The 19,045-nt window shown below is 43.8% G+C and overlaps 1 protein-coding gene across 1 annotated transcript in view; it reads left to right on the top strand.

Annotated features, from left to right (window-relative positions):
- DSCAM (DS cell adhesion molecule) overlaps positions 1-19,045 on the top strand; it is a gene marked incomplete at its 5' end in the record, with an annotated part of 440,423 nt that overhangs the window by 251,506 nt on the left and 169,872 nt on the right. Inside the window, one exon of the mRNA XM_081088248.1 lies at positions 14,804-14,950. Coding sequence (XP_080944374.1) covers positions 14,804-14,950 — 147 coding nt within the window. The remainder of the gene's footprint in view (positions 1-14,803; positions 14,951-19,045) is intronic.

The following is a 19,045-nucleotide window of genomic DNA, read 5'->3' as shown; positions in this document are numbered from 1 at the left end:
AGCTGAGTTTGACTAATCTCTAATGTTCAGTTATGCACACATCTCTCACCTCATGGCTCTTGCTCATGCTGGGTTTTGGTGGTAGATTTTGTTATCTCTTGAATCTTGTATTTTTAAAATGTTCTTTGTTATTAAAAAAAAAAATGACCCAGTGGCTCGCCTGTGATGGATGCAACTCAAACGCAGAAGGTCCTGGCGGTGCTCATTGTGTCCAGGCCTCCTTGGTCTCGCCACCTGTGTCACGTGTATCAGAATCCCACTGAGCCCTCACCAGTGCTGCTGAGACTGTCCGTCCTGTGACGTTGCTGCTTGGTCCTTCAGGGAAGTGTCTCTTCAGCTGCATCTCATGGAGCTTGGGGGGAGCCCAGGGAGGAGATGTCCTGCCATTGACATTGTGCCCACCCTCACACATGCCTAGAGAAAAACTCCATGGTGGGTGCAAATATTGGAGAGAGGGATGAATCTCAGGATAAGCCAACAAAATTAAGTGTTTCTCCAGAGGAAAGAAAAAGTAGAAGACTTCGTAGTTGTACTTTCAAATCACTTGCAGGGACATTATTTCGTTTGATTAGACTGATGAGCGTTTTCACTGATCTGTAATTTGTATTAGGAATGGTGGCATTCTTATCTCAAAGACGAGGTTAGCACATTGTCTAAAATTCCCTCAAGATTTCTGTGTTTTGGGTTTGTGAACCCATAAGCTACTTCGTATAGAATTGGCTCCTTATGTGAAGCTCATCTGAATGATTGAATACGCCTCTATGCTCATTCTGTGCCCACACACAGGTCTGCCTGGGGAAGTGTGAGAACACGGTTTGTGTGGCGGAGGCTGCAGAGGTGGCCATTGCTCCACGGAGGGTGTTCAGAGCACAGTGATTTCATGCATCTGAACTCATCTCATGTGAAATGCTATATATCGTGAAATCTTTTTCCATAATAAAGCTATTCTCTTAGGGAAAACTCTCTACCTTCTTCCCTTGCCGAGAACTATAGGCAGAGTTTGCTCACTCTTGTTTCAACCATGTGCTACATGGGATGGGCAGGTTATGTGCTCCTTCCAGATGCTATTGTAGGGTAAATTGTGTCCACCCCAAATGCTATGTTCAAGGTCTCACACAGCCCCCAACTAGCTCAGAATGAGACCCTATTGGGAAATAGATCCTTACAGATGTGATTAGGTAAGGTCATACTGTAGAAGGGTGAAGCCTTCATCCAATACAACTAGTATCCTTATAACAAGAAGGAAATTTGGACACAGACACAGAGGGAACAAGGGGGGTGAAGACAGATGTAGAAATTGGAGTTATGTGGCCATAAACCATGAGCTTGGAAGAAATAAGGGAGGAACCATTTCTAGAGGTTTGGGAAGGATTGTAACTCAGCCAACAATTTGATTTCATATCTCTGGCTTCCAGAAATGTGAGAGAAGAAATTTCTGGGGTTTAAGTCCCCCATTTTGTGGTACTTTGTTAGCAGCCCTAAGACACTAATGTCGACCCCACATTGAAAGGGGAAGCCAAAGAAACATCAAAAAGGCAAGTGGTACAGGCGGTCAACTCATCCAAGACCTTCCCTCTGCTGCCATGAACTACTCACTCACCGCTTCTTGTTGTACCTGTCAGTTTGAAAATGGAGATCAACATCTCTTGATTGGCATCTCTTGATTTTGTATAATCCTTTGTGGTATTTGTTATACACAGTGGACATCTTTAGAATGGGCCAGAAAAAAAGTGGTGCCCATTAGTTAGATGTCTTTTTTATGACATTAGCTTTTTCCTTAATACCATCATTTATGCTATTTTTTTCCATGAAATACTGGTTATTTAAAAGGATATTCTCTAATTAAAATTTAATACCAAGCAGTGAAAGAAATATGGCTTCAGCGCTAGACATTTATAAGGGCTTCATTATATCCTTGCTCAGATGACAAGTTGAAGTTTGCTCAGCATGGCATGAGAATAATTTATCAGAAGATATCAAAATGAGTAAAATGTATTGGAGGAAACCCTTTTGTACTCTCTCTCTCAAGAAGAGAGAAAATTATCTTAGAACACAAGGAATTTTTATTCATCCTTCATTAAAGGATATCCTACTTTTATTAAACACATGTTGAACTATATTGAAGGAAAGAGCAAATTTACCATGTTGTATTCCATGGATTTCTAAATGGTTCCACTATATCACCAATAAGCTAATAAAAAAATGAGCATGTTCTATGTGGGTTTATAAACAACTGCCAGGTGGGAAAATGTAGGAAGAAAATGGTAAGACATTTTTTAAAAAAAGCAAGATTCACTTACCCTACAGCTTGAATTCATACAGTCATGCCCCAGTATGTAACTTGCACTGGAAAGCAGTCTAATAGATTTTGGGAAGATTAGACACATTTCTCAAAATATGAAGCTGACAATGCTTATAATTTTATCAGATGTTTTCAAAGAACACAACCTGACTAATTAGTGGAGAATTGGGGGTGGTGAGGGAGGATTAAATGGTCTTTATTAGTTTTGCTATAAAGGTTCAATAAAGTAATGATCATAAAAATCCTTCTGAAACTAAAAAACACATGATCTGGTTTAGACATTGGTGGAAAGGAATGTCAAGACATGGTGGAAAGGAATTGTGACTCAGTATCCTAAGCGTACTAAAGAGATTGCTGTCCTTCAGGTAGATATAACCCACCATGCTGAATAGCCAGGATTTCTGAATGCCCCGCCTCCCATGACATCCCTCCCACCTTAAAGACTATTGTGCAGTATTCTAGGTACATCTTATTTTTTAATACCTGTCATACTAGTCATTTTTATGATGATCATTTTATGCAGCCCTCATGTGTTTAGAGCAGTGGTTCTCAACCTTCTGGCCCTTTAAATACAGTTCCTCATGTTGTGACCCAACCATAAAATTATTTTCATTGCTACTTCATAACTGTAATGTGGCTACTGTTATGAATCGTCATGTAAATATCTGATATGCAGGATGGTCTTAGGCGACTCCTGTGAAAGGGTTGTTCGACCGCCAAAGGGGTCGTGACCCACAGGTTGAGAACTGCGGGCTTAGAGTTACTCATTCATACCCGTTTCTTGGTTCATCATTCCTTTTTGCATCCCATTCCATCCTCGGGTACCCTCACCTTTCCTGAAGCCCATCCTTTAGTTCCAGGGCTGAATCTATACTCCCAAACTTATTTCTTATCATTTCTGGGGAAATTTCAAATTATTTCCTCTAGATATTGCTTATCTGCTTTTTCCCCCTACTTTCTCTTTCTGGAATTGTTATTATCCATATAGATCTTCAGTCCTCCCCCAAGTCTCTTCATCTTTCTTTCATATTTGTGTTCCTTTTTCTCTTTAGGCAATATTTTTGGTAAATTATTTAGATTTATTTCACTGTACGAGTACACTAATTTCCCCGACTGTGTCTAAACTAAATATTTATATCAAGAATTATAATTTTTCATTTCTTAATATTCCATTTCATTGTTTATCTGATGTATCTCTCCTTTTTGATATATTTTCCCTTTTCTTATTCTTGATCCAATTTCTGCAACCATTTCAAAACAATTATTCAGGAATCTGTGTACAGTGATTCCATTTCTGAGGTCTCAGTTGTTCCTTCTGACTCTTATGGTAAATTGATCTCTAACATGCCCAGTGGTTTGGGGTAATGAGCTCAGGATTGGAGGGAAGAGTTGGGCCTTGTCTGTAAACATCCCCCATGGCTCAGTCCTCCAGGAAGACTTGCCTTTGCTTCTGTCAGATGTTCTCAGTAACTGGGTCACCGCTTGTTAATTTCTTGTCCTGAGGCTTCTTCGACCCTGGAGATAGTGTGTGAACCCAAACCCCAAACCTGAGCAAGGGGAGTGCTGTGGTTAGACATGGTTCCTACCTGAAACCCTGGCAGGGCCAGCAAGGCTATTTGCTAAAAAGGTGTTGGTTTTTTTCAGTCCACTTAGTGAGGTTGCAGCTTTCTGCAGGAGTTTCCCAGCATGCAGAGGATGTCTCTGCTCTGTCCCTATTGCTTCTTCGAAGAGCAAATGTCCCACAGCACGTATCGCAACAACGAGAGCCTGCCCTAGAGAGTCCCATTCCTTCTTCACCTATAGGTCCCCAAGGACTTCCCTTACCTGAGAACTCTCTTGTTCGTGTAAACAGATGTTTATTCTGTTTAGCCAGCATTCTCCATTTCTTATGCCAAGAAGTATTTCATAATAATTATTTTTTATAACCTCAGAAATCTGAGTCGCTCCAAATCACATTTGACTTATTGGCCATATTAAAGTATTTGGAAAAAAAAAATGGGAAACTAAGATTCCAAATAACATACCATATTTTCATGACAGAAAGGACCAAAAGTCAATCCAAGGAGGAATTTTATCTCAATATTCTCAGAGATTCATGAGATGATTATAGAAGAAATATGCAATTCAAACCAATAAGAAGAATATAGATAACTGAAAATAATAATTGCTCAAACTTTAAATTGGATAGGACTTTGACAGGGTGCCATTGAAAAGTAGAATGTTGCTGGTCACTAGTTTCTGGTAGAGCCCCAGAAGGAGTAAGCATAGGCATTGGTTACAGATGCATAAAACAAAAATCGCCTCTCGTTCATGCTTGGGAGTCCAAAGTAAATCGCCCTCAGAGGAGAGCCACACCCAGGACTTCTCCTCCGCTGCTAAGCCCTGCTTCTCCACCCACTCAGCACCCCTCCCCCCAAACCTAGGCATGACCTCTGACCTTTGCCTCACTCCAGCATCCAGGCCGATTCTGTGACCGTCACGTCTAATTTTTAGAGGCATCTTGTTTCAGTTCCTTGAACACGCCTCCATGCTTCCCCGCTCCGGACATTGCACGTGCTCTCTTCTTTGTTCTCAGCCCTACCCGTTCCCTCCTTTGTGCCACGTTTGCATGCACCCTCCACGGAAACCCTTAGGCTCATGCCCCGTCTCAGCACTCCTCTTTATCAAGTTCAGCCTCCACGTCGTAATTCTCTTAGAGCATTCATCATGGGGAGTGATTGTTCTCTTTGTCCCAGACTAAAATGTTTGCTCCTAGAGGTCAGGGGCCAACCATCTTGTTCATCCTGTAAATGAATAAATACAATAAACTTCTGTGGCTCTTTTTAATAAATCCTTAAAATAACCTATTGAAAAATCAGATTCTATTTTTTCTAAGGATTTCTTCTTTTAAGTCACTAGAAATCTAACTAGAGGAGAGATTAATGGCAGACTCGCATTTCTGCTCGAGAGCGAAGATCTGATCATTAACAGCCTAAGCAGGGTAATTAGGTAGACAGTCAGAATGCGGTGCGCGGGCTTAAATTAGCAGCGTGTAATTGAGCCTCATTTAACTGCAGGAGAATTCACTGAGAGAATTTTATTTACAAGAGAAAAATGTCTCCGTGAGATTGCTTCGAGAGAAGCTAAGCATATATATGCCAATTACTCCGTACTTATCTGAGCCAGGCCCGGATCGCTGGCTTATTCCTCATGCTCGGGGGGCAGGGGTCACGCCACCCTCTCTGGCCAACTGACTTCTTCCAGGCAGCCACCGTCCGGCCTGGGCCTTCATGAATCTTGGACACCTTGACGATACTTGAAAAATATAACAGGTCCCACCAAAATGATGCCTTATTCTACTGAGCCAATTTGGGGGGACATTTAAATACCTATGTCAGTAAGATCCAAACAGGTACTAATGCAGCACTCTGCAAGGGGGAGAGAAAGAGAGGTGAGGCCGGCCAACAGGGACCTCTTTGTCCCCACAGGGGCAGCTGTCACTGGGGAAGGCAGGGCCAACGCACACAAGCCAACTGGATTGAATGGGATTAGGTGGGAAGTTGCATGTTACCAGGGCAGCCAGGAAGACCAGGGTATCATCCATGGCGCAGCAGGCTTTGGGGTCAGGTGCTGGAGGGAAGGATTACAAAGCCGGGTAAATATTGGAAGCCCTCCCCTCCGCTTTTAAGCACGCGCAGATGTGATCCGATTGAAAAGCAAGCACCACAAAAGGCCATTTTGACACATTTACTCCCAACATAAATATTTTCCTAGATTTCCCACCTGCCCCCTGCCGTGCTGCTCAAATGAGTTTGGTCTGTGCCTGCAGCGCCCATATGCTCACCACCCACGGACACCTTCTTCAAAATACATTTCCATTGCACGAGCAGCACGCTGGTACAGCCTCTTTGTGAGATATTCAGATCCATGAGCCCATGAAGTAAACGTGACTCCCTTCCCTTCCCCTGATCTCCTCAGAGGCAACTACAGCTCACATTTTGGTGGGTATCTGCTGACATCTCTCTGTTCATGTACAACACACATTTCTAACCACATACACATGTCCATTGCCATGTATACAGAGCACTACACATTATTCTGCAGTTACTCTATGTTATGTCTCAGAGATCTTTCCATGGAGTACGGATGCATTTACCTTTCTGTCTTCAAAATGGCTGCATAGGATGGACACACCCTAATTTATTTATTCATATATTCACCCCTCAATTGGTGTTTAGGTGTCTTTACAGTTTTTTAAAACAATGCTGCAGTTTTTATTTTTTTAAGCAGTGCATTTCCTGTGCATACATTGATGTGTGTATGTGTATGAGTGTTTCCATAGGATCGAATATGCTAGCAGATTGCCCAGCAAAGAACAAATGGCTTCATGAGTACCTGTAGGTGCTTATGTCCCCACACCCTTGCCAAGGCTATGTATTATCAAATACATACTTTACTGATTTTCTAATCTCCTGGATGAAACTAGCATCTTGTTTAATCTGTGTTGACTTGGCCAAGTTTAAATAAATTCTGTTCAGAAATCAAATAACATGTCATTCATTTCATTTGTGGAAAATTGACACCTTTGCAATATTGAGTCTTCTAATGCTGGAATTTGACGTGCCTCCCCATCCATCCCTGCCTTCTATTGTGTCCTTTGACAAATATATATATATATATATATATATATATATATATATATATATGGTGTTCTTTGACTTCATTTTATGTATTACAAGTTGTTTGTAGGTAGATATTTAGTATGTTTATTGATCTAGCAAGTGGGTTATTTTATCATCATTATTTACTGCAGATTACCGCTTTCCTGGAGTGCAGGCACTTGCACGGACATTCTTATTTAATATCACAACACATTTTAGTTCAACTTGTCCCCTTCAAAGGCTGGGTCTATGGAAGCACTCGTGGGCACCCATCACTGTATGCGCAGGAAGGTGATGTCGGCCGTTGTGCAGAAGAGGAAACTGAGTCTCTGTAGGTTGCGTTTCTGTTCTAAGTTATGGTGAAAGGAAGGCGCAGAGATGAGATGTTCGCACCATTTTTTCTGGAAGGGCTCTCTTCCTCCTCTGTCCTAATTTCACACCCTCCTGGCGCCTGGCCCCTCTGTCTTGCTGTGTCTTTTGCTGGCCCTCTTCCCTCTCTCTCCCCCGTGGGGGCTCCTGGGCATCAGTTCCCATAAAGGTCCCCCAAACTCTGCCTCCAGCTTGACTTTCCTCACCTCCTCTGGGTGACCAGCCTGCTCAGGGATGACTGTCTTTCCTAGAACAGGCACCCTGGCCCGAGGTATCTGTTCTGAGAGCTGTCGGCCCTGTGGGGCCATCAAACTCTTCACTCCAACCAAGTCTGTTGATTCCTCAGCTTAAACATTTTTGTGTGCAATGCTCCTGTTCCACAACACGGTTCCCCCACGTGGCCTGGCCTTGCTGTCTCACACTCCAGCCCTGACCCAGAGCCAGGAGCTCCGTGGGTGAGGGTGTGAGCTCGCAGCCAGAACGCAGGGTATCGTGCTGTGCTGGTTGGGTGAACACAGGCTAGTTGTGTGAACACAGGCTAGTCACTCGCCCTCTGCTCCTCACCCTTCTTGTCTGTGAAAATGGGGGTGATTACAGCGCCTGGCTCAGGGGGACATCGCGGGAACTAAGTGGGTCAGAGCACAGGATGCTGAGAGCAGTGGTGGCTCACAGTAGACATGCATTACCTATGGGCACGGATTAGGGTTAGTGTTGGTGCCCACATGTCTCTGTGTCCAAATTTCTGCTTTTTACAAGGAAAACCATCCCATTGGATTGGGGCCCGCCCTCCTCCAGTAGGACCTCATCTGAACAAATTTCATCTGCAATGACCCCGTTTCCAAACAAGGCCACGTTCTGAGGTGCGAAGGGTTGTTATTCAACTTAGGAATTTGGGAGGGGACCAAATTCAACCCAGAATGCCAGGTTACACCTCTTATCTTAAGGACCTACTGCCTTCCCTCTCTTAGATACCTCCTTCGACATAATTTCCTTTAAGCAGTCATTTGTATTAGGCCGCTCAGTTGCTCAGCAAATAGTTGGAGCCCCCTTCATCTAATCGTGGCTCGACACCCACCCAGCCCATCACAGAGCAGACACACCTCAGAACCAAACTGTGAGCTCAATTCTGTTCCAGTTAACATTGGAATTAAGAGAACTCGATAACTTTAAAGTTATCATGGTTATATATTTAGTTCCTATTTTCGCTTCTATTTTAATTCATGCTAATTTGATTTTCAAATGAAAAAATGTAAGATAGCCATTCAGAAACGAGTCTCGGGCCCGGTGTTGTACGCTTGGAACTTAGATCTGAATCCCGTGCTCCTCCGATGGTAGAGGCTGTTCTGACACCTGCTTAGGAGAAGGCGCAGCTGCATCACACAGTCTGGCTGTCAATTGGAGGTGACAGGCACAGCTGATCAAAGTTTCATGGTGTCGCGCTACCATTTGGCGTCTTATTAGAAGAACCATTTGTTCTTTTAATTACTAGTAGCTCATTTCAGATTGCAAAAGCGGGGGAAAAAAAACCCCACAAAACCCTGAGATATATTTCTGACTAAGTGAAAAATCAAATATGCTTTTAAAATCTTCCTGAAAACATTACTGTCCCTATTGAAGATCAAACAGCCTGGCTGTGTAGGAAAAAGACAGGGAGGGAGTATAATGGAAGAATAATTAACACCAAAATCTTTAAATATGCTCATTTTTTATACAAGAATAAATTATAATCACTCCAAGAGGGGAAAATACTCTTTTTATGTATTATACATGAGGAAGATTCATGCTGAAACCTAAAAAGAGGTATTTTAGCTTGCTTCTTTTTACCCAGACTTAAGATGAGACATTTTGTATAGGAGCAATGGTAGATGTTTCATCCACTCATCTCTTTAGCAAGTATTTTCGGATAGCCCAGCCACGTACTTTTCTGTGGAATGGAGAAAAAAAGTTGAGCAAGACACATCAAGTTCCTGATATTCTAGTTGGTGGAGAGAAAGGTGAAACCAGTCTCCCACACACACAGGATAGATAACTTCACACTGATGTATAAAGTCCAGTGCTCTGAGCGTGCGTGGCCATGAGTGCGGTCAGTGTGGGCTGAAAGGAAAGTTGACTTAGAAATGAGGCCAGAATGGGGGAAGGAGCCAGCCAGGTCGAGATGTGGGTCAGGGCCCTCTGGTGAAGTGATTAAGGGGACAGTGTGGCCAGGGCACGGTGGAAGAAGGAGAGTAGAGACCTCTTGGAGATGTAGTCGACCGTGAATGACTTGTAGCATTCCTCTGTTGACACCAAATGATCTGAATGATTCATCGTGTTAAGTGACCATGATGTTGAGTGGAGAATGGGCTGAGAGGAGCAGGAGAGGCAACGGTGTGGGCGTTCCGTGTTCTCCCACCACTCAGTGCCACGACAGCCGGAGGACTGCGGCTCTCCTAGCAGACTTCCCCACAGCCCCAGCGTTACTACAATGTTCCTAACTGTGTAAATGTCCCATTTTCATTGGTAGTTTTATGTCTCTAGCCTGGCTGAACTGGTCCCGAGCTGGGGGTTTATTTTAGTGGCTGTAACGTACAAGCTCATGTCAGCTAACGTTGGAGAGCCACTTCAGCACTTCCTCATAACCCCTTTACTCTTCGTTAACACAAAGTTCTAACAGCGTTGGCAGGTCTGGTGTCTACCTCTCAGTGGCAAAATATCCTCGGGTGAGGCTTAACAAAACAAGAAAAAGTGACGTATTACAGGAGCAAAGTGAGTGATTCTTAAATGAGCCTAGAGAATAGAGCCCTCTGGGGGTCAGCGGGGGGCTAAATGCGTGCTGGCCCCTCTGTATCCCCGGCCCCCCCAGCTCTCCTGAGGCACTTCCACCTACACCTGCCAGTGCTGACGGCTTGTCAATTCTAATGACAATCCTCCGTATCAGAAAGGAGACGTAAATTGCATGCCTAATATTTGCATCCCTCTTTTCTGTCTGTCACTCTGTACTTTAAAGGAACTGGTTGTTAAAGCATTATATAAGTATGCAAAATATATTGAAAGAGAAAAAAATGTTTCAATTATACACAACATATGCTGGTAAGAAATGCTTGATGTGTGATGACATATGACAAGTGGTAAAAGGTATTTTTAGTTACTTCCGTTCAGGAGAGGATAAAGCAAAAATATCTCGAATATGCAGCATTAGCTTTTCCAGCTTGTCTGTTAGTGTATTTATAGCATATTTTAAAATAAGCAACTACATGGAATTGTTTAAAAAGTGAATTTATTATTTAAAAATATTTAATACATTGTTTAATTTGCAACCTTTGAAAGGCTTATGCCAGATCAGTATTTGTCTTATGATTTTTTTCTTTTCCAATCCCTTTTGAATTGCTCTTATCTTACACTTGAGGCCTGGTGCACAAATTTGTGCACGGGTGGGGTCGGGCTGGCCCAACCTGACTGGGGCCAATCGGGGGCAAGGATGGTCAGGGGGAGGGGTTTTGGGAGGTTGGCAGGCTGGCCCTGCCCCCTGGTGGAACTCCAGTCAAACTCCCGGTGGAGGGGACAATTTGCATACTACCCTTTTATTATATAGGATAAGAAAGGATAAGCCCTTTTTATTTTATTTTGGCAACTGATCTATGAATAAAGTGTAGTCCTTACAAGAAATAACCAAGAACTGTAGGAATTGTGTTCACAATGTAAATATTTGAGACCTAAAATCAATAAAGTCAAGATCCCTGGTAAATTCTGATTAAAATAAACCAAAGGATGTTTCAAATGAACCTAAAGAAAACGAATAATAAATGAAGTTGAATTTGGGGCATGTTAGTCTTTTCCCAGACAGACAAAAAAAAATCATTCTCTTTGACATAAAATTGCATCAGATGCAGAAATACTCAATAGAAGAATACAACAGTGGCAGAAAGTGTTCCGAGTCACCCACCATGTAGGTGCAACAACTCACTTTGGGGTTTATTCTCTTGCCTTTGTTTGGTTTATCATCCTATATAATAAAAGCCTAATATGGAAATTGTCCCCTCCACTGGGACCTCGACCAGGAGTTCAACCAGGGGGCAGGGCCAGCTGGCCAACCGCCCGTGGCCCCTCCCCTGGCCAGCCCCACCCTGGCTGGTGGCAGCGGCGACAGTCAGCGGGGGAAGGGAGGCCCTGGCTGGCAGCTACTAGGGACCCTACCCATGCACGAATGTCATGCACTGGGCCTCTCGTCAAATTATAATTGAGCAGCAAATATTAGTTACACTATCAAAAGAAAATATCATCATCATTCTTCTGAAAGCAACACTGACATTTATCTCTTAACATTAGCCATTTCTGTACAGCTAGAGTTGTACAGGCAGGAATTGTTATCAAACTGAAAGGGTTTGTTGGCCTGCATGCATTAAAGCCCAACCAACTGTGAACAGGAGTTTGCAGCCATAAAAGTAAAGGTTAGTTTTTAAAGAAATGGCACCACACCCAGAGTCACAGGTGACCTCAAAGACCTGGCTCACAGAGGATAAGGCCATATCGGGGAAAGATCATTAATCACGTGGCTAGGGGAGTCAGATCGGTGCTAGGGTGGAGGGTGGTGGTCATTGCATCTGGTCCTGATGTCAGCCAGGGAGTCATTCTGTCTGGTGTCACATCGATTTGGTTGGTGGGGTCAGTTCGCTTTCCTGGGTCTGGAGCTCAAACACGATCCAAGCCTGGATGTTATCTGTCTCTGTGGTCGCTGGTGCAGGCTTTGTTCCTAAGATTATCTGACGCAGGCTGCTGATTGTCCTGGGGGCTTAATGATCAAGGGAGTGCACGTGCCAGGGGTGGGGGCAGGTGAGTCAGGGGCTCCCAGGACGGAAGGGGCCAGTTCAAATCAAAGGAAAGAAGGAGAAAAGGTCAGAGGAGAGAAGATGAGGTTCCGTGCGGTGACAAAAATCAGGGGTCACATGGAGACACTGTGTCTCATGCTGATGTGAAGGAGCAATGGCTGCATGTGACTTTTTCTCCCTGAGGTGAAAACAGTTATTGACAATTATTTCAGTAACTAGAGGCCCGGTGCACAAAATTCGTACACTGGGGGATGGGGTTCCCTCAGCCCAGCCTGCCCCTCTCACAGTCCGGGAGCCCTCAGTGGATGGCCTACCCTACTGATGGCCACAGTCTGGCAGCAGAGGCTTGGAGCAGGCGTCCTGTGTGTGTGTGTGTGTGTGTGTGTGTGTGTGTGTGTGTGTGTCTGCTGGGGGCCTGCCCCCAGCCACACTATGGAGGCTTGGAGCAGGAGCCCCTCTGTGTTGATCTCTCAGGCTCCTGGCCTCCACTGCATGTTGTACTCTCCCTTGAGCTATGGCCAAGATGGGGGTGCTGCTTGCAAGCTGGGCTTTCCTGCTCCTGGATCGCCATGGCGACCGGGGAACAGGCCCAGCTTGAGCTGCCCACAGGCCGGGCTTGCTCTCCTGCTCCTGGATCCCCATGGCGACCGGGGAGCAGGCCCAGCTGGGGGCTGCCTGCAGGCCGGCCTTTCCTGCTCCTGTATCAGGCCCAGCTTGGGGCTGCCCGCAGGCCAGGCTTGCTTTCCTGTTCCCAGATTACCATGGCGACTGGGGAGCAGGGAAAGTTTGGGGCTGCCCACAGGCCAGGCTTGCTTTCCTGCTCCTGGATCCTCATGGCGACCAGGGAGAAGGTGCAGTTGGGGACTGCCCACAGGCCAGGCTTGCTTTCCTGCTCTCGGATCAGGCCCAGTTGGGGGCTGCCGTCAGGCCGCACTTTTCTATTTACCGATGGCCGGGTCACCACAGTGACCCAGGGCCCAGCGGTACTTTCCTGCTCTCCAATAGTCATAGGGTCCCGGCTGGGGGCGGGGCTTAGCAGTGTGGGGCTTAGGCGGCATGGGTCCCGGCTGAGGGCTCAGGTGGCACACAGGGGTCCTGGCTGGGGGCAGGGCCTATGCCCCGCTGCCCAGGGCTGCACATGGGGCCCGGATGGCAGCTTGCTCTGTCCCACCCTGCCTGTAGTATAGGATAGAGGCCTGGTGCACGGGTGGGGGCCGGCTGGTTTGCCCTGAAAGTGTCCCGGATCAGGGTGGGGGTCCTGCTTGGGTGCCTGGCCAGCCTGGATGATGGGCTGAAGGCTACTTGCAGCTGGTCACACCCCCTTCAAGGTGGGAGTCCCCAATGGGGTGCTTGGCCAGTCTGGGTGAGGGCCTGAGAGCCGTTTTCAGGCTGGAGGGCAACTTAAGCTCCCAGCCTCTCCTTTTTTCCTTTTTTTTTTTTTTTTTCTGGGATTTATTTACCTTCTATAGCTGTCACTGGAGCTGAGAGCCGGCTCCAGCTCTGAGGGCTGAAAGCAGGTTCTGGGTCTGTTTGGCTTCTATAATTGAAACTCTGTTGCCATCACAGCAGCTCTAAGCTCTGAGGCCGAAGCTGGCTGAAAGCAGGTCTCTGGAGCTTGTTTAGCTTCTATAATTGCAACATAGTTGCTTAGAGTGCAGCTCAGAGGCTGGCAGCGGCAGTCCGGGAATGTTGGCTTCCTCTGTCACTGGAGCAAGCAAGCCTCCTGTTTGCTTCAGCTGCATGGCTGCCGGTCGCCATCTTGGTTGGCAGTTAATTTGCATATCCTGCTGATTAGCCAATGGGAAGGGTGTCGGGTTATGGTCAATTTGCATGTTTCTCTTTTATTAGATAGGATGATTAAGAAATAGCATGAAACCTATCTAATTTTATTAACCAATGTTACCCCAATAGATTCAATAACATTCTTTAAAAAGAAATAGCAAAGTGCTTTGCAACACAGACTATAAGAGGAACTGATTGTTGTCTTATAGCATAAGTATGGGTTATCTTTATGGGCAAATCAGATACTCTTTCCTGGGAAGTTTGTAGATATATTTTTTTAAATATATTTTTACTGATTTCATAGAAGAAGGGAGAGGGAGAGAGATAAAAACATCAATGATGAGCGAGAATCATTGATTGGTTGCTTCCTGCACGCCCCCTACTGGGGATCGAGCCCACAACCTGAGCATGTGCCCTGATCAGGAATCGAACCCTGACCTCCTGGTTCATTGGTCGACTCTCAACCTCTGAGCCACACCAACTGGGCTGTAGGATATTTTATTGCTTTATTTTTGCACGTGAAATATTTCAAACGGAGGCAAACGTTTATACTTATATGAGGTGAAAATTTACAAAAGAAAGTTAATACTCCCTCAATCTGTCACATGTGAAGAGAAAAATGATGATCAAAGGAAATCTGCTACATTTGTCACATACCAATTTTACGCCAACTCTGTTGCTACAATATAAATACATTGCCTAGACCTAAAAAAATAATTTATGACATTAAATTTTCTAAGTATATACTTACTGTGTAACATACTAAAAACTGCTCATTGAAGCTATTGAACATTTAAAATGGTTTGGACCCTTCAATTAACATGCACACCTATGATCAGCCTTTGCATGAGGTTTCTTCAAGCGAAAACAATCCCTCTCTGACTGCGTTTGCACCTCTCTTTCAGGATCTAGATTTCTCATCACATCCACGGGAGCCTTGTATATTAAAGATGTACAGAACGAAGACGGATTGTATAACTACCGCTGCATCACGCGCCACAGGTACACGGGGGAGACGCGGCAGAGCAACAGCGCCCGGCTCTTTGTATCAGGTAAAGGCTCAGCGCCCCCTATTTCTGCTCTCCCTTTGCTGGTGTCCCGAGATGGCGCCACCCACATGGTGAAATTCATGACTAAAATCAAGCCTTCAGGCTTTTCCCCCAAAATATTTTATCAACCTAAGGTCTGTTTTCTTTAAAAAAGTCAACACCAATACAATGTAGTACAAATAGAGATATTCCACTGGAGTCATTTCATAGTTTGTGAAATTCCAAATCCCTTTGGTGCAGTATGAGTTCTCTTTGGAAGACAGCACCTGCTCGCCGTACACATTTGTGTGGCCTGTCGCTGACAACGCCAGCCGTCACCACGATGCCTCCCACACCGCCAAGCTGAGGGAGAAGAGCAGGGTCACGTGGAACACACCTGTGGTCCACAGTGATGCTACAATGTTGGGAAATGAACCATGTCTAAAGGTAAAGGGACGTTCATGCCCTCCCTTCCCCTCCAGGATCACTCTCAGGTGAAGGCAATCTGAGAGCAGTGCCTCCACTCTGACAAATATGCCAGTTTTGTGCCCTCTTTGATGGGATTTGCCCTTTGAGAAAGTGTCAGTCTTTTGCATAATCTTCACATTTGGTTCTCTATTGGCCCATCTGTCAAACAAATAAGCGCGCAGTGATGCATTAGTACTTCCTGGAGCAAGCCCGACGTGTGAAAGCTCCATCTCAGCATTAGAAAATCGCATGCAAAATATCTGACCTTTGCCCTATAGAATGTAAAATTGGTCCCTTCAGTGACTATAGTAATTGTGTTTGTAATGGTGCTTTGTGAGGGAGAAGTGATGGAAAGTTGCTCAGTGTTGGGGGGGGGGGTTGGTCATTAAAACCGTTGTCTCCTGGACACCCACTGATTGTCCCTGGCGATGCTCTATCTGGATCTCCCTTCCCCCTGCCCCCAGATAACCAAAGCCCACCTGTTCTTTGAGGCACAGCACCAAAAGATGGCAGAATTAAGTGATTTCTCCTCTGCACTTGAACATATTTTTCTTATCTTTTTCATGTCAGTTGTTACTTTCTCCTGTGTTATAGTTATTAGGTCTTGGTGCCTCTGTTAAGAAAATTGTTAATGCTAAAAAAGAACATAGTGAGCACAGATTACCCTTTTAAAATTTGAAAGAAAAAATAAATGAATTTCATTTTAAATCAGATTTATTTTAAAATATACACATGGGGCACACATGGTCAGGGTGGGGACATATTAACAGCAATATTTTTAATGATCCCCAACTTCTACTGAAATTAAAACAGAATAAATCCAATGATAAAAGAAAAAAAACACATAGATGGCATCAACAAAACCAGGTGATGGAAATGCCCAGAAACTCTTGGGTGGGTGTGGGCAAACTACTGACAGTAACAGCGCCCCCCCCCCCCCCGCCCCCGGGGTGAGGGGCAGCAGCAGGATCACAGAAGCACTAGATGGTGAGAAGGCCTGTTGGAATCACTATATATTCACAGAACTGCAAAATAACCAACACGTGCTCCTCTCCAAAAGCAGAGGACAGTCTTTTCCGTGAAACCTGGGAACGTGTGTCTAAGAGCAATCCCAACAGGTAGATAGACCTGCATGGACTGTGAGCTGAAAATGGGTGGGAAAGGCCGTAACTGGCAGCGGTCACACAGCTCAGTGGTGGTCTGGGTCCGCAGAGATACTGGAGGTGTTCAGAAAATACTCCTTTCGAAGAACAGATACTCACCCTGAGGGAAACTGCTGGAATTAGAAAGCAAATCAGCCAGGGAGAATGCTAACATAACAGAGAGACTAAGTTAGGGTAGCATGGAGACCATAGGAATTCTGTCTTACCTGATATATAATGTTATGCAAGGAAAATAGTACAGCCCTGGCCGGTTTGGCTCAGTGGAAAGAGCGTTGGCCTGCGGACTGAAGGGTCCCAGGTTCGATTCTGGTCAAGGGCATGTACCTTGGTTGCAGGCACATCCCCAATAGTGGGTGTGCAGGAGGCAGCTGATCAATGTTTCTCTCTCATTGATGTTTCTAACCCTCTATCTCCCTTCCTCTCTGTAAAAAAAAATCAATAAAATATATATTTTTTAAAAAAAGAAAAGAAAAATAATACATGACAAGGTGGAGTACTGCCTCAGAAAACACGGAGCGCAGTGATGGAGGAAGCACATGACCGAAGGTGGGAGCCTCCCAGAGCGGGCATAGCTCTGACAAAGGGGCTACGTGTTGAGTTCTTTAGTGGAGACACCACAGGGAAAAGCTGGGAGAGCTTTCTGTCTCCCTCCCCATCAGGAAGGTTCTTCTAATTAACGAAGAACCCTCTCTCACTTTCACATGCAACAAAGGAAAAAAGATTCAACCTCCCACAAATTTATTACAAGAAGATGAAAATGAATCAAATCGTGTTTTGACAATTAGAAGTAAAAATTACATACAAATCATGTGAAAACTATAACTTATTATTTGAGAATAATTTAATACTTTGAAAGAGGAGTGTAAGTCAGAATAAAGCGTTCATTAAAAATGACTAAGCAACATGAATCTGTGAAACAAAAAAATGGCATAATTTAGAAAAAAATGAAAATTAAATTAGAAGGAATGCATCAGAGAATAGACATAACAGAAAGCATAATGTGGGAAATAAAGAAAAAATGAATATAGGGTACATAATGGATAATACCAAGAATTTAATACACTCGTGTGATATTAGCATTGTGGTAACATAAGGAAAATCTTTTTCTAAAGAAACATAGTTAATCAACTGAAGATTAAGCGATGACGTTTAAATGCAGTGCTATTATTTGGTTGCATTACTTCTATGTGTGACCAAGTGTCATCGCGGAAGCCTGTCGCAAGCATGCTTAAAATGTCACTTAAAATATAACAGAAATGCACCTTCCTTTTTTGTAAAATAGTGTTATTGAGATTTAATTTGCCAGTTTTAAACTTTGCCCATTTTAAGAAGACAGTTCAATGATTTCAGTCAAATGTTTAGAGTTGTGCAGTTACCACTGTCATTTAATTTTAAAACATCGCCATCATCCAAAAAGGTCCCTGCTGTCTCTTTTCAGTCAATTCCATTTCCCAGCCCCAGCCCCAGCCCCAGCCCCAGGCAAGCGCTGTCTCTTTACAGGTCTGCATTTTCTGCATGTTTTAGATAAACTGAATCATGCAGTATGTGGCTATGTATCAAGCTTCTTTAACATAATCTTTTGAGGTTCATCCATATTATACTACGTGTCAGTATTAATTATTTTTTTATTGCTGAGTAGTATTCCATTTTGTGTACATACACATTTGGTTTGCTCACTAAAGGATGGACTGCTAGATTATTTTCATATTTTAGCTGTTATGAATAAGCATGCTATGAACATCTGTGTACAAGTCTTTGAGTGAACGTAGGTTTTTACTTGTCTAGGGTAGATACCTAGGAAGGGAACTTTAGGGCCTTATGGTAAATTGAATTTTAACATTTTAAGAAACTGCCAAACTGTTTTCCAAAGTGGCTGCCCCATTTTACATTCCCATCAGCAGTGTCCGAGGGCTCCACTTTCTTTTCCACATCCCCACTTATTTGTGTGTGTTTTTTATTGTCACCATCCTAGTGGATGTGCAGTAGTATTTCACTGTGGTTTTAATTTGCATTTCCCTACTGGCTAATGATACTGAGCGTTTCCTATGTGTTTCTCAGTCATTTATATATCTTCTTTGGTGATATATCTAATCAAATATACTGCCCATTTTTAAAATTATATTGTTTCATCTTATTCTAAAGTTGTAAGGGTTCTTTGTAATTTTGGGGTATGTCTTTTATCAGAAACATAATATGAAAATATGTTTTTCCAGTATGTTGCTTCTCTTTTAATGGTGTCTTTGAAAGTGTAAATTAACTTTTATGAAGTTTAATATACTCATTTTTTGTTGCTTGTGCTCATTATTTGTGGTGTTGTGTCTAAAAACTTCATCAAATTCATGGTCATGAAGATTTTTTTCTAAACTTTTCTTCTAAAAGTTTTATAGTTTTAGATCTTACATTTAGATCTGTGGTCCATTTTGAGTTAATATTTGTAAGTGATGTGAGCTAAAGCTCAAAGTTCTTTTTAATATGAATATCCAGTTAT

This window comes from Myotis nattereri, assembly GCF_964212035.1.
Source record: "Myotis nattereri genome assembly, chromosome: 3".
Lineage (NCBI taxonomy): Eukaryota > Metazoa > Chordata > Mammalia > Chiroptera > Vespertilionidae > Myotis > Myotis nattereri.
This window is presented reverse-complemented; position numbering and strand designations above follow the sequence as displayed.